This window comes from Plecotus auritus (assembly GCF_963455305.1).
Source record: "Plecotus auritus genome assembly, chromosome: 4".
NCBI classification, from domain to species: domain Eukaryota; kingdom Metazoa; phylum Chordata; class Mammalia; order Chiroptera; family Vespertilionidae; genus Plecotus; species Plecotus auritus.
Genome location: NC_137775.1, coordinates 60,221,398 through 60,238,702, shown reverse-complemented (window position 1 = coordinate 60,238,702; position 17,305 = coordinate 60,221,398). Strand labels below are relative to the sequence as shown.

At 38.3% G+C, this 17,305-nt stretch overlaps 1 protein-coding gene across 2 annotated transcripts in view; it reads right to left on the bottom strand.

Annotated features, from left to right (window-relative positions):
• Positions 1-17,305, bottom strand: part of ME1 (malic enzyme 1) — a 178,481-nt gene that overhangs the window by 8,661 nt on the left and 152,515 nt on the right. For both annotated transcript variants that reach the window (XM_080664459.1, XM_080664460.1), the window contains 3 exons: positions 12,454-12,559; positions 10,809-10,951; positions 258-431 (listed from right to left, as the gene is read on the bottom strand). In XM_080664459.1, the coding sequence (XP_080520585.1) occupies positions 258-431; positions 10,809-10,951; positions 12,454-12,559 (423 nt within the window). The remainder of the gene's footprint in view (positions 1-257; positions 432-10,808; positions 10,952-12,453; positions 12,560-17,305) is intronic.

Here is a 17,305-nt window from a genome sequence, read left to right as displayed (position 1 = left end):
GGGTTCCATTTAAGAAATCAGAACACAATTTTGTGGGTTTTTTGCTGGCTACTAAAGAACAATCTTTTACAAATGACTCAATATGAACCTGCTACCTGCCCCTTATTCTCTCTCCACTGGGAAAGATTTTCCCTCCTTCAGCTATATCTTCTAGGGAGTGAGCTGAGATTGTACTAGATAAAAACAACATTAGACAACTACATGGAGGTGCTTTGGTATTTTATAGCCTGGGAGAACTTAAGAGTATTTTACAGTACCTCAGCAGTAGTGAGAAAAACCTTGTCTGTGATGTGCCTCAATCCACACGCCACAACACCAAGGGCAACTCCAGGAAACACATAGGAGTTGTTGCCTTGGCCAGGATACAGGGTCCGGCCATCTGGAAGAGTGACTGGATCAAAAGGACTGCCACTGGCAAAAATCGCACGCCCCTACAACACAGACACACACCTGTAAAAAGAAGCTGGCTATCTTACAACAAACGTATCACAGCAGAACTATCCCACTGAGCATTTAGAAAGAAGTTTAATTTTTCATCCCTAGTAAGTCTGGGCAAGTTATTATGATGTTGGCAATAAGTTCTTGAGTGGGTGGTTATTACCGCTCTTTATCTTACTCTCCACTCCTAGAAGTGCACAGGACACTGAAAGCTGGTACCACTCTGCCGTGGTCCAACCTACAGGCCTTTCAACCATCTCTAATAGGCTTCCAATTATAGACTTCTGAAGATAAAAATGATACATTAATATTGGAGTATTGGAAAGAATGACATTCTAGGTTAGAATTTAGGGATCAACACTCACTAGGACAAATTTTATATATTTCTACATTGTGAAGAATTACATGAAAAATCATATAGGAAATAAACCCATTAGAACAAGTGGGATTAGCAAATAAGATTAAATTATCAATAATTGTCAAAGACTGTCTTTATTTTTTCCTAGATTCATATTTTGTCACAGTGTTTTTGAGGAACTTCATGTATTACATGCGTTAAGATGGCATTAACCTGGGGCCTGTTGGATGCTACATTCCATACTGCTGACCAATAGGGAAGCATCTGTCTGATCTATGAGGGGAGGGTGGAGATGTCTTTAAAAGCATCCAGGCTTCTAAGACAGGAATAGGAAACCCTGGACAAATAAAGCATCACAATCTGAGAAATGCACTGGAAAAGTCTAAAGTCCCAAATCCCCAAAGCACAGTGTAAATGATGATAAGCTGGGTTAGAATTTTCATCCCTCTTACATCTAGAGCAGCGACTTTCGACCTTTTCATCTCATGGCACACAGAAACTAATTACTAAAGTTCTGCAGCACATCAAAAAATATCTGATATTTTTTGCCAATCTGACAAAAAAATAGGTTTGATTTTTAGTAATTTACAAAAAAATAATAATAGTAATTTTTACTCCAAAGTGACTTTGTGTCCATGGATTATGCTTATAAGTTCTTTGGTTAAAAAACCAAATGCTCATACTTGTGTATAAAGATTTCTGGTACCAAGAATTAACCAATTAGCCTCATTATGCAACATGACCAATAAGATGCAACTATATTATATGACCTATTTGTTTATGGCTCAAGACAGGGCATTCACACTGGATGGCTATTGTTGTGTTGGCTGTTGTCATTTTTTATTTGACAATCTAAGACAAAAGAGGTCAGTGCCCCTGACTAACTAGTCAGGTAGTGCATATTTCAAAAAAATTTTCACTGAATTTACTGGGGTAACATTGGTTGATAAAATTATATAGGTTTCAGGTGTACAATTCTATAATACATCATTTGTATATTATTGTGTGTTCACTATCCCAAGTCAAGTCTCCTTCCATCACCATTTATCCCGACTAGATCCTCTTCTACCTCCCCCCACCTCCTTTCCCTCTGTAATCACCATACTGTTGTCTGTGTCCATGAGGTGTTTTTTGTTTTTTGTTTTTTTTGGGGGGGGGGTGTTTCTTAGTCCTTTTATCTTTTCCACCCAGCCCCGAAACCCCCCTCCCCTCTGACAGCTGTCAGTTTGTTCTCTGGGTATTTCATGTTTTAAAAATTCTTGTGGCACACCAGTTGAAAATCGCTGATCTAGACCCATTATGTTATTAATAATATTAACTTATTTATTTTAACCAATGTCAGAGAATATCTTTTGTATAAGGTAAAATTGTTTAATGATTCAACCTATTCAGGATATAAAAAGATGAAAACAGATGAGAAAGAAAATAAAAATTCTCATGTAGGTGTCTATAAGACACTATTATGTGTTACACAAGATTAGGTTATATTTTTAGACAAATCTGATACTTTCAGCTTTGTTTAGCAGATAAAATATTTCATTACAAGTAACTTTCTAATGTAACTAAATTAATATTTGATATATGTTAAATAAACATTTATATGTACTATTTGGTATGTACATATATACCTTTGAAAATTTATAGGAAGAGACCTTCAATATTGCATTTATGCTTATTTAACCTTCTTCCCTCCTTCACTCCCTCTCCTCTTGCCCATCGTTCTATAATCGTCATATTTTATGGAGGAAAGGCATTAAATAAATGATAGCTAGTTAAGTATTCTCATATACATGAAATGTTAAGATGGGGAAGGAAATCTCTCCATACCACTTTTGGTATAGTTTTTCTAGGTTCAATAATCTTTTTTTGCATTTTGTATTTCTAAATTTTCTTAACAACTTCACCTGTGCCTGCAGCTGGGAAGACTCACATCCAGCCACAGGCAGACCTTTCTTTGTTCTGTAATCCTTTGGCTGAACCAGTGCTTACATTTTTAGGCTCAAGTGACTTTCAATTTTATGTATAAGGACACGGAACATTAAGCAAGATCCTACAAAAGAGTTTAGGCCATTTGCATCAAATGTATTCAAACTTGAGGCAAAATCCTGCTGCCCCACCCACAGACCTGCGGACCCTGGGACCTCCACCTCCAAAGGTGTACTGCTCAGCTGCAGTAAGTGCAACCTCCCGCTACCCAGCAGCAGAACTCTGGACAAAACGCGCACAGACATCCAGGGCACACCACTCCATGGGCAGAGCCTGGGAGCCACTGGGAATCCCCGCGGGTGTGATTTTGTGCAGACAAGGGCGCGTGGCCCCACAGTAGAAATTCTGAATTCCCTCTTCCTGAATAACTCCCCATGGACACCCCAGCTGTGCAACTTCAATGCCAGGGCCCCTCAGAGTGCATCAGAGCTCTGCGCAGGCAAAGGCACCTCCACACACGCGCATTTCCAAGGAGCAGGACCCCTGAGCCCATCTATCCATAGCGTGCTCGGGGGAGCAGCTGTGAGACTGCTGGGTGTGATTCTGCACAGACAAGGGCGCGCGGCCCCATAGTAGAAAATCTGAATTCCCTCTTCCTGAATAACTGCCCACAGGCGCCTCAATTACGTGGCTACACTGCCAGGGCTCTTAAGAGTGCCTCGCAGGCAAAAATACCGTGGGTGCCCCGTGAGCCGCCACTGGGAGCGAGCACCTATCCACCATAGGTGCACAGCAAAAGCTGAGTCTGCCCACCCCACAACTACAGAATTCTGGACACCACAGTCATGCCTTTCCAGAGTGCAGGCCCTCTGAGCCCCATCACCCCAACAGACGGTTCCTGCATGCCACTGTGAGTCCCCGCTGGGCACGCGTGATTTCAATTAAGGGTGCAAGACAGCAAAAATTGGGACACCCCCCTCCACAGCTGCTGACTTCTAGACACCGCAGTTGTGCCTCTCAAGCTCACAGGCCTACATAAAGAGAACCCAAATAGCTCAAGTAGGGAGCTACACTAGATTAACAAGCCCAGGAGAACTGAGAGATTACACCAGTAGCACCATCCCCAAAAGAACCTGGGTAGCAAAGCAATTGGATCAACAATTAAAGCATTACAGGAAAACATGGGAAGACAAAAAAGCAATCCCCAAAGGAAAGAAAAGAGGAATCACCAGAAAGGGAGTTAAATGAAATTGAGGCTGGCAGCTTATCAGAGAAAGAATTCAGAGTATTGGTTATAAGGATATTTAAACAGCTGGATGACAAATACACACAATTCAATGAGAATTATAAGGAGCTGAATGAGAATGTCGCCAACATGAAAAGGAACCAAGAGGAGATGAAGAACGACATAGCTGCAATAAAGCACACAATGGAAGGACTAAACAGTAGACTAGAAGAGGCTGAGGACCACATCAGCGAATTAGAAGACAAAGTAGGAAAAAACACACAAACACAGCAGCAACTGGAAAGAAGACTTAAAAAGCAAGAGGAGAGCCTAAGGGAGCTTTGGGACAACACAAAACGAAACAATATTCATCGTATAATAGAGGTACCAGAAGGAGAGGAAGAGAAGCAAGGAATAGAAAACCTGTTTGAAGAAATAATAACAGAAAACTTCCCTGATATTGGCAAAAAAAACACACACATGCAAGTCCAAGAAGCACATAGAGTCCCAAACAAGATGAACCCCAAAAGACTGACACTAAGACACATCATAATTAAATTGGCAAACACCAACGACAAAGTAAGAATCTTAAAGGCTGCCAGAGAGAGACAGAAAGTTACCTACAAGGGTTCTCCTATTAGAATATCAACGGATTTCTCAACAGAAACATTCCAGGCCAGAAGGGAATGGAATGAAATTTACGAAGTGATGCAAAGCAAGGGACTGAACCCAAGAATACTATACCCAGCAAGGCTATCATTCAAAATTGAAGGTGGAATCAGGAGCTTCACAGACAAAAAAGGGCTAAGAGAGTTTATCACTATGAAGCCAGCAATGCAAGAAATGCTAAAGGGACTGCTGTAAAAAGAAGAAAGAGAAAGGCAAGAAGAAACACAAACATTAAGGAAAAATATGACAACAAACATGTACTTGTCAATAATAACATTAAACGTAAATGGATTAAATGCACCAATCAAAAGACATAGGGTAGCTGAATGGATAAGAAACATGGCCCATATATATATATTTTTTTATATTTTATTGATTTTTTACAGAGAGGAAGGGAGAGGGATAGAGAGCTAGAAACATCGATGACAGAGAAACATCGATCAGCTGCCTCCTGCACACCCCCCATTGGGGATGTGCCTGCAACCAAGGTACATGCCCTTGACCGGAATCGAACCCGGGACCCCTCAGTCCGCAGGCCGACGCTCTATCCACTGAGCCAAACCGGTTTCGGCAATGGCCCATATATTTGCTGTCTGCAAGAGACCCACCTCAGAACAAAGGATTCACACAGAATGAGAGTGAAGGGATAGGAAAACATTTTTCAGGCAAATCGAAATGAGAAAAAAGCTGGGGTTGCGATGCTCATATCTGATAAAATAGACCTCAAAGTAAAGGCTATAACAAGAGATAAGGAAGGCCACTAAATAATACTAAAGGGAGCAATTCAACAAGAAGATATAACTCTGGTAAACATATATGCACCCAATACAGGACCACCCAAATACATAAAACAACTTCTGGAAGATATCAAGGGAGAGACTGATAGCAACACAGTCATAGTAGGGGACTTTAATACCCCACTGACACCACTGGAAAAATCAACTAAACAAAAAATCAGCAAAGAAACAGCAATCCTAAATGACACACTAGATCAGATGGACCTAATTGACATCTTTAGAACATTTCACCACAAAGCTACAGAATATACATTCTTCTCCAGTGCACACGGAACATTTTCAAGGATAGACCACATATTAGGACACAGGCAAAGTCTCTTCAAATTCAAGAAGATAGAAATCATAACAAGCATCTTCTCAGATCACAATGGCATAAAACTGGAAATCAACTAAAATAAAAACAATAAAAAAATATCAAACACTTAGAGACTAAATAGCATGCTATTAAACAATGACTGGGTTACCAGAGAGATCAAAGAAGAAATAAAAAACATCATGGCAACAAATGACAATGAAAACACAACAATCCAAAATCTATGGGACACAGCGAAAGCAGTCTTGAGCGGGAAGTTCATAGCTCTACAAGCCTACTGCAAAAAACAAGAAACAATGGTAATAAATTATCTAACTTTACAACTCAAAGAGTTAGAATGAGAGCAATAAGAAAAGCCCAGTGTAAGCAGAAGGAAGGAAATAATAAAGATCAGAGTGGAGATAAACAACGTAGAGACCAAAGAAACAATACAAAAGGTCAACAAAACCAAGAGCTGGTTCTTTGAAAGGATAAACAAGATTGATGAACCTCTAGCCAGGCTCACAAAGAAGCAAAGAGAGAGGACCCAAATAAACAAAATCAGAAATGAAAGAGGAGAAATAACAACAGACCCCATCAAAATACAAAGGATTGTTAAAAAATATTATGAACAACTCTATTCCAACAAACTGGACAACGTGGAGGAAATGGACATATTCCTAGAAGAATACAACCTTCCAAAACTCAATCAGGAAGAATCTAAAAATCTCAATAGGCCAATAACTATGGAAGAAATTGAAGCAGTCATTAAAAAGCTTCCAGCAAACAAAAGCCCAGGACCAGATGGCTTCACAGGGGAGTTTTACCAAACATTCAAGGAAGAACTAAAACCTATCCTCCTCAGGCTATTCCAAAAAAATCAAGAGGAAGGAACACTTCCAAGCTCATTCTATGAAGCCAGCATCACCCAAATACCAAAACCAGATAAAGACAACACAATGAAAGAGAATTACAGGCCAATATCCCTCATGAACATAGATGCCAAAATACTCAACAAAATTCTAGCAAATTGGATCTAGCAGTACATCAGAATGATCATACACCATTACCAAATAGGATTTATACCAGGGATGCAAAAATGGTACAATATCTGCGAACCAATAAACGTGATACATCACATAAACAAATTGAGAGATAAAAACCACATAGTCATATAAATTGATGCAGAAAAAGCATTTGACAAAAATCCAACACTCATTTTTGATAAAAACTCTCAGCAAGGTGGGAATAGAAGGATCATACCTCAACATAATAAAAGCCATATATGACAAACCCACAGCCAACATCATACTCAATGGGCAAAAACTAAAACCATTTCCCCTAAAAACAAGAACAAGACAGGGATGCCCACTCTCACCACTCCTGTTCAACATAGTACTGGAAGTACTAGCCATTGCAATTAGACAAGAAGAAGAAATAAAAGGCATCCAAATTGGAAAAGAAGAAGTAAAACTGTCCTTATTCACAGATGACATGATACTGTACATAGAAAACCCTAAAGACTCCATCAAAAAATTATTAGACTTAATAAATGAATTCAGCAATGTAGCAGGATACAAAATTAATGCCAAGAAATCTATGGCATTTCTATACACCAATAGTGAACTTACAGAAAGAGAGACTAAGAAAACAATCCTATTTACCATCGCACCAAAAAAATTAAGATACCTAGGAATAAACTTAACTAAGGAGGTAAAAGACCTCTACTCAAAAAGCTACAGGACATTGAAAAAAGAGATAGAGGAAGACATAAATAGATGGAAGAGCATACCGTGTTCATGGATTGGTAGAATCAACATCATTAAAATGTCCATACTACCCAAAGCAATCTATAGATTCCATGCACTCCCCATTAAAATACCAATGGCATATTTCACAGACCTAGAAAGAACTCTCCAAAAATTCACCTGGAATAAAAAAAAAAGACCCCAAATAGCCACAGCAATCCTGAGAAAGAAGAACAAAGTAGGTGGGATCTCAATAGCAGATATCAAGCTGTATTACAAAGCCGCTGTTCTCAAAATAGCCTGGTACTGGCACAAGAACAGACATATAGATCAATGGAATAGAATAGAGAACACAGATAGCGACCCAAACCACTACGCTCAATTAATATTTGACAAAGGAGGCAAGAGCATACAATGGAGTCAAGACAGTCTCTTCAATAAATGGTCTTGGGAAAATTGAACAGATACATGCAAAAAAATGAAACTAGACCACCAACTTACACCATACACAAAAATAAACTCAAAAGGGATACAGGACTTAAACATAAGACCGGAAACAATAAAAATACTAGAAGAATACACAGGCAGAGAAATCTCAGACATATGCCAAAGCAATTTCTTCACTGATACCACTCCTAGGGCAATGGAAACTAAAGAGAAAATAAACAAAGGGGACTACATCAAAATAAAAGCTTTTGCACAGCAAAAGAAACCATCAACAAAACAACAAGAAAGCCCACTGTATGGGAGAGCAAATTTGCAAATGTTATCACTGATAAAGGTTTAACCTCTAACATTTACAGGGAACTCATACAACTCAATAAAAGGAAGATCAACAACCCAATAAAAAAATGGGCAACTGATCTAAATAGAATCTTTTCGAAAGAAGACAGAAGGAAGGCCGAGAGACATATAAAAACATGCTCAAAGTCACTAATTATCCGAGAGATGCAAATCAAAACGAAAATGCGGTACCATTTCACACCTGTCAGAATGGCAATCATCAACAAGTCAACAAACGACAAGTGCTGGCGAGGATGCGGAGAAAAAGGGACCCGCGTGCACTGCTGGTGGGAATGTAGACTGGTGCAGCCACTGTGGAGAACAGTATGGAGTTTCCTCAAAAAACTGAAAATGGACCTCCCATTTGACCCAGTGATCCCACTTCTAGGATTATATCCCAAGAAACTAGAAACACCAATCAGAAAGGATATATGCACCCCTATGTTCATAGCAGCACAATTCACCATGGCTAAGATTTGGAAACAGCCTAAGTGTCCATCAGCAGATGAGTGGATTAGAAAACTGTGGTACATCTACACAATGGAATACTATGCTGCTATAAAAAAGAAGGAATTCTTACCATTTGCAGCAGCATGTATGGAACTGGAGAGCATTATGCTAAGTGAAATAAGCCGGTCAATGAAAGAAAAATACCACATGATCTCACTCATTTATGGATAATAAAGAACATTATAAACTGATGAACAAAAAGATAGATACAGAGGCAGTAAAACATCAAACAGACTGTCAAATTACATCGGGAAGGTTGGGGAGGGGTGGGGGAGATAAGAGATCAACTGAAGGACTTGTACACATGCATATAAGCATAACCAATGGACGCAAGACACTGTGGGGTGAGGGCATGTATGGGAGTCGGGGGGCAATGGGAAGATATGTACACATGTAATACCTTAATCAATAAAAAATTTTAAAAAATGTATTCAAACTTAAAAACACAAGTATATAAATTTAGGTAATTTTGTTTGACTCTCATAGCTGAGTCTATAAACTCTTGAGACCTATGAGATATCCAAAAGAAAATGATTACTTAAACACTTAGTGTGCCTACAATGTGCAATGCTAAAATTTTGTTATTGCTCAGAGAGTTTTTTTCCTCCTTTAAGGATTTGAGAACTACTGATGAGGCAAATTTCCCAATCTAGAGATGAGATAAAAATTTAAATTATTGAGGACATTGATGCCATCCCAAATAAGAGAGATAAACAATGCAGTAGCTCCTTGCCAACATTTCATCAATTCTAGTCATAAGCATTTAAGGACATAATATTAAAGAAGTGGGACCATTAAAGTCTGATTTGTGCAGTGGCATAACTTGGTGTCATGTTTACCTTTTCTAGTTCATTTTGGATTTATTTCCAAAATAAAAGTGTTAGATACCTATGACTCAATCCTTATTTTGTTTTAAAGACCTTTTCAAACATTTGAAGGGAAGAAGGCTCTTGTCAACATATCAGTTAAATATACAGGATGTCACACACAAAAATGTATACACAATGTCTGTAGATTCTATTACATGTTGAAAATAAAATGTATTTTAATAAGCACTGCTTTTATAATTATTCGAAGTGTGTACACATTTTTGGGGGACACTCTATGCAGGGTGGGGCAAAACTAGGTTTACAGTCGTCCATATGGAAAATAATACAATAATCAATCTATCTATCTATCTATCTAAAAGCCTAAGTGACCATTACAACTGGTCGACTGAACAACCTGTTGACCAGGTGACCAGTCGCTATGCCATGCACTGACCACCAGGGGGCAGACACTCAACGCAGGAGCTGCCCCCTGGTGGTCAGTGCGCTCCTACAGCCAACCTCCTGGGGTCCCTTTCCCCGGCCTGCTGGCAGGCCCCAATCAGCCCGATTAGGACTGAGCAAGATGGCCCTGATAAGCCCCGATCAGCAACCAGGACGAGGGACCCCACCCATGCACAAATTCATGCACCAGACCTCTAGTTAATAAATAATAATACAAAAAGTAGAATAAACTCTGTTTTGCATACTCAATTTTGCCCTACCCTGTGTATTAATACAAAGATAGCATAAATCAGTCGCTTTGGGGAAACAGTAGAGGACTGAATCTTTGAGAACTCCGGCCCCAGCCTGGCTGGATGTCAGAGTGCTGCCCAGATACTCCACCCACGGCGTCCAAAACCAAACCCAGGGTTAGCAAAGCAAAAACAAGACTGTGGTTTTCATACCGTGTGCTTCAGAGTCTCAGGATAGCTGGTTAAAGTTATTTTAACAAGCATCCGAATCAAGCTTTTTCCTTTTTAACTTTTATGTTTTAACTTTAGATAATTCCAAATCACTTGAGAAAAATTATCAACAAAACATTACCAAGTTTATTTTGTTTTATTGAAGAAGAGGATTTTTACAACAATGCTCTAGAATATAGTTCTTATCCCTTATGCCCTGTTCACTATTTTTTTTTCAATCTTGCTTACATAATTTTTAAAAGTTAAGTGGTAAGCTCCACTGATATCCTGGGCTTCCCTATAATGAATCAAAATTTGATAATTAAAATATCAGTTATGCTTTTGCTTTACCTGGGTTGCTTTATAACACTGCTCTGCAGTACATTCTGCTTTGCTGGTTGGATTACTCAGAGCAAAAATAATAGGCCGTTCATTGAAGGCAGCCATGTCTTTGAGGATTTGTTCGGAGAATGCCCCACTAATTGCGGCAGCTCCTAAAATAGAAATGAGAAGCCAGTGAATAGGACTATATCATTGGTTAATGAATCCAAGAAGCCTATGCCCAAACAACAATGAAAAGTCAGGTCATTTTTTAACAGACGCTAAACAACATTTGTATCAAAGTGACAAAAAAGATAAGTTTCTTAATGTCAATAACCTTTAGGGTTATATATCTCCAAGTGTCTAAAAAATCACTACTATAACATTTGATTCATATTACATTGATCTGGTGACTAATCACTAGGAATTTTGATTATAGGTATTTATAACAGGACATTAAAATGTATCCAATATGGGCCTGGCCGGGTAGTTCAGTTGGTTAGAGCATGTCCCAATATGCCAAGGTTGCAGGTTTGATCCCCAGTCAGGGCACATACAAGAATCAAACAATTAACACATAAATAAGTGGAATAAGACATCTCTCTTTCTCTCTCTCAAATCAACAAGTAAAAAATTTAAAACATTTGTACAATATGTATTATCTCTCTATAAGAAATATATGAGTATATTTCAGTCTCTAGGGCTATAAAGTAATTGTGTTTTATAAACCAATGCTAACATTTAAGACAATCATCCAATTCAATTAAAAATTGAAGTATGATGTGTTGAAAGTTTAACAGAGAATGAAGCAATTTGCATAATGGAAATGAAAAAAAGGCAATTCCTGATAGAAGATATTTTATAAAAGACAACAATAAAGGCTTCCTACAGTTGTAGTCATGGAGTGTTAGTTTTTATTATGGTTATCAACATTATTCTCAATATTGTCATCTGCTTCATAAGAGCTTCTAGGAATGGAGTATGATACAAAGTAAGGGCTGACATTATATACACACAAAATACAAGATTAAGTTTCATGGCTTTCTTCTCAACCACATTAAACTTGGCCATAATAAACATTTCACAGTGAACATGCCATGTTAAACTACTGTGTTAAGTGCTATGAGCAATACAAAGATATGTGAAATATGGTCCCTGTCTTCAAGGAGGGTCCAGTTCAGTGTTTCTCAGCTCTGGCAATATGAACAGTTTGGGTTGGATAATTCCTTGCTGTGGGGGGCTTTCCTGTGCATTCCTAGTCTCTACTAACTAACTGATCCCATTCCTCCTCTCCTCCCAGTTGTTACAACCAAAAATATCTCCAGGCATTGTCAAATGTTTCCATGGGGGCGAACTCAATCCCATTGAGAGCCACTGTCTATTGGGAGCAATCAAGCTTGGAAAAGTGCTGAATGTGCCAGGTACTAACAGGCTGACAGGGTTGGCAGAGGGGGCCGCACACTTCAACTGGGATCAGTGAGTTTAAGAAGACAGCATGAATTTACAAATCTAGGTGTCTATGGGGTACCGTTGCTTTGATGAATATATCATTTTGTCAATTCCAAAGGTTAGAATTTCAAAAAGCTAAACTATGCCTCATAAATCAGTAGTTAAGAAAACAAATCAGTTGAAAATGGGGTCAGGTGGGATTTATGTGAGGGAGGGAAACATTTACCTATGAGAGCAGTTGGTTTTATTTCTTGAACAATGTCTTCTAGGTTTTTCATTTCTTCATGTTCATGAGCAAATTCCTCTTTCTCTTTTGTTAAGGCAGCACGCCCCTAAGTAAAGCAAAGAGGAAGAAATGATAAATCTGCCAAACATATGGGAATCAAAGAAATTTCAGGATATTACCCATATTGCCAGTATTTATGCTTAACATTTTTATGTTACAGCTATTCTTAAACTCTCTTCTCCAATGATCAGAGTATCGTTTCACTCATTCTTTTAAGAAATATTTATGTCTCAGACAATGTTCTGGCAATGGGGATAGAACAGTGAGCTAAATAAAGTCTTTCCCTTATTTATCTAGTATTTAATATTAAAAATCCTAATCCAAAAGACATCTGTGAGAAACTGACATTAACAAATGGTAATGCAAAATGTCATTTATATAAAGATACTGTTACTAAACATTATTTGTTTTAATATAGCAGTGTCTCAGAATGTAGATCTGGCTTTATCTACAGCACTACTAATTTATATAACATTGATTAAGAATGGAACTGATGCCATATTTATACCATAGTTTCATTTTCTGAATAAGTCTTAGCTTTATATGTATTTATCTGCAATGTTTTGATTATGAATGTGCCATGTCTTATCTAGAAAACATCTACACTAATAAAAGAGAAACATGCAAATTAACCATCACTCCGTTATGCCAAGCCACATCCACCAGCCAATCAGGAGTGAGTATGCAAATTAACCCAACCAAGATGGCAGCCAGCCATGGAGCTGGAGCAAGCAGGAGGCTTGGGTTGCCCCTGGCGATGGAGGAAGCCAAGCTTCCCACCAGCCCTGGCTGGCCCTGGCCTCCGCTTAAGGCTACAAAGTTTCAATTATAGAAGATAAATAAATGCTAGATACTTGCTTCCAGCTGGCCCTGGCCTCCGCTCAAGGAGGTGCTGAAAAAAAAAGAAAAAGAAAAAAAGGAGCTGGGACCTTGGGTTGCCGGGGTGTGATCAGGACAGGATGGGACGGCAGGGGCCATTGGGGGTAAGCAGACCAGCAGGGGGGCCAGTTGGGGGTGAGCAGGCCGTCAGTGGGGATCAGTTGGAGGTGATCAGGACAATGGGGTGGGAGGACAGTTTGGAGGGAGCAGGCCAGCAGAGGAGCAGTTGGGGGTGAGCAGGCCAGTGGGGAGGGAAGGTGGAGGCGAGCAGGCCAGCAGGAAGGGCAGTTGGGGGTGATCAGGCTGGTGGGGGGGCAGTTGGGGGCGAGCAGGCCAGCAGGCAGAGTGGTTAGGGGCAATCAGGCAGGCAGGCAGGCAGGTGAGCAGCTGGAGCCAGCAGTCCCGGATTGTGAGAGGGATGTCCGACTGCTGGTTTAGGCCCGATCCCTGTAAACTGGCAGTAGGACATCCTTCAAGGGGTCCTAGATTGGAGAGGGTGCAGGCCAGGCTGAGGAACAACCCCCCATGCACAAATTTCATGCACCGGGCCACTAGTCTAATTGTAATAGTCCAGTTATAAATATGTAAGATGTTGATTATATAATAAACCCCTACCTAACTTTACTTACTTTTTTTTTCTTTATCGATTAAGGTATTACATATGTGTCCTTATCCCCCCATTGCCCCCACCCCCCCACTCGTGACCTCACCCCCCTGGTGTCAACCCCTGCCTAACTTTATATGGTACTTTATGACTTATAAGTTGTTTTCACATATTTCATTTGATCCCCTTAACAATTTTCAAAAGTAGAACAAGTATAGAGTTATTTTGCAAAGGAAATAGAGGCTTTAGATGTTAAACAATTTGTCTAAGGTAATGGAATTTAGCCTTTCTGATAATACACACAAGTACAGCTTTGGAGAAAAAGCTTTACAAGCGGTATATAACAGATCATTTGCAAATTGTTAATCCTAAAGATAGTACACTTTTCTTGCTTAAAAAGGTTATCATTTTATTTGTTTTTTTAAAGTAATATATGTGAATTATTGATAGTTTGAAACTTGTTTCATCTGTAAAATAAGGACAGTAAGAATTTCTACCTCATCAGATTGTTTGTGTATTACATTAAATGATATATCTAGAGCAGTTGGGACTGTGCCTGATTTTAACAGGAGTTGAATGTTAGTTATAATTAAAATTATTTTGAATAGGAAATAATTCTAGTATTTATAACTTTGGTACATTTTCTTGTAGTCCACTGTAAAGTTCTATTTCTCTAACACCGTTTTCTATTATGAGCATGACATTAAAGCAAACAGCTTCCTAAGGACAGAATTCACCATTAATCATTTCTGGGTTCTAAAAGGTTATTATCTCAGCTTTTCTTTCTTATACAAAAAAATATACTACAACTGAGACATTGTGAAAAATAATCTTATTTTATTATAATCTTATTCAAAAAGATACATAAGACATGGAAGCAACCTAAGAGTCCATTGCTGGGCTAATAGACAAAGGAAATATGTATCTACAATGGAATATCACTCAGTTATGAAAAAAGGGAAATTTGCCATTTGTGACAACACGTATGGACCGTGAGGGTATTATGCTAATTGAAATAAGTCAGACAGAGAAGTACAAATACTTTATGATCTCACTTATAAGTGGAATCTAAACAAAACAAAACCAAACAAAAAACCCCCACTGCCCTAGCTGGTTTGGCTCAGTGGATAGAGTGTCAGTTTGCAGACTGAAGGGTCTCAAGTTCGATTCCAGTCAAGGGCACATCTCCAGTAAGGGGCATGCAAGAGGCAGCTGATGGATGATTCTCTCTCATCATTGATGTTTCTATCTCTCTCGCCTCCTCTCCCTTCCTCTCTGAAATCAACAAAAATGTATTTTACAAATAAAAAAAAAATAAAACACACTAATTCATAGATACAGAGAACAGATTGGTGATTGCCAAAGGTGGGGGGTAGGGGATGGGCAAAATGGGTAAAGGGTGTAAAAAATTACAAACTTTCAATTATGAAATAATTAAGTCCTGAGAATATATGTATAAATAGCATCGTCACTATAGTTAATAATATCATATTATACATTTGAAAGTTGCTAAAAGAATAGATATTAACAAAAGTTCTCACCACAAGAAAAAAAAATGTTAACTCTGTGGTGATGGATGTTAACCACGTTATTGTGGTGATCTTTTCACAATATAAACAAATACTGAAGCATTATGTTGTACACCTGAACTAATATAATGTCATATGTCAATTATATCTCAATTTTTAAAAATATTTTTAATTCATTCAGAGTCAAATTTGAAGCTTCTTGTTTCAGGAGAGGACATTCTAGTTTCTAGTAATACTAAGTTGAATTCCGTTAGTCCATATACTTTTCATCATGCTTATTACAAAAAAAATATAATCAAAGGAATCAGTTCCCACTTCATCAGGAAGCATTACCTTCTGTTCAATAAAACCCATCTATTATCACAGCCTTTTTATAATTAGTCATATGTCTAACAACAAACAGTTATGTAAAGCTGGTCTGATTTTGTGAGTAAACCCTATATATTCTCAAACAGTTCTTTTGTATTATTACAAGAAAAATTTAAAAATTTCCTTGTAATAATATTTTTAAAATAAAACAATAATGAAATCTTACAATTATCACTAAGTTAAAGTATTGGAGGTAACCCCATACTCACCTGGTGTCCCCATTCCTCATCTCTCTTAGTGTCACAACTGGGAACTCTATTTCATTTACATATCTTAATCACAAATTAATTACGATCCTAAGATATGGCTAGACTTAATGATAATTTATTAGTCACAAATAAGAAAATAAGTGTTTGGGTTGCTACAGAATTCCCCCCAGATATTTTGATAATTCAGACACTGATTTAGGCCCCAATTCCTCTTCATCCCTTTTCTGTGTCAATGTTATTTGTAATGTACTTCATAGTTCCTTTCACAAAAGGCGGAGTACACTTTCCTGCCCCTTCGTCTTTGGATGTAAACATGTGGCTTGCTTTGATCAATAAAATATGGGCTGAAATGAAAGAGAGCAAGTTCCAAGCTTAGTTAGGCCTTAAGAGGAACTGTTGGCACTACTTGTTCTCTTGTGCCTTTGCCATCCTTTTAGAAGTGCATAACCTGCTTGCTTGCTGGTCCAAGGGGGATGACAGCCCTGTGAAGCAGACCCGGACCTAACTTGCAGCTTAGAATCACCCAGCCAACATCCTCAGAGCTACCCCATCTGACTGACAGGTGTGTGAAAAATAAGTAATTATCACTGTATGTCACTGAGATGCTGTGACTTTTAATAACACAATATTTAAAAGATACAGGGGTTGACTTTTATTTTGATTATATATTCCACCATTTGTTTTACTCAGTGTTGTTCCTATCTGTTGCTTTGGGAAGAAGAGGTCCCTTTCACTGAAATAATTTGATAAAAGGATGCTTTTGTGACCTATTTGCTACCTCAATGCCCATATTACTCCTTAGATACTTGGCAAAAAAAAATCATGAATTATTAGAAAGAAAAGAGAAAGTCTGGTCATGGACAGGAATATCAATTTGGAACCACTTGACAGTGACAGTATTTAAATTATTTCTGAACTATTTCTGGAAGTAGTATATGCTAAAATTCCTGACTATTTTCATTCTCATAACAATGAAATTTCTAAGACAGATATTAAATAAAGTTGTGACTTGGGGAGACATATTTCCTGGGAATAATAACTTTCAATTTCCAGCATTCTAAACTAAATATGACATATTTTCCCCCAAAAATGCATATAGTCAATTGCATGTGTAAAGGCAGGAAACTAGACTAACATCTATCTGAGGCTCTACATGGCAAATACTACAGGACTGCAAATTGCTTCTAGCATGACTTCCTGTG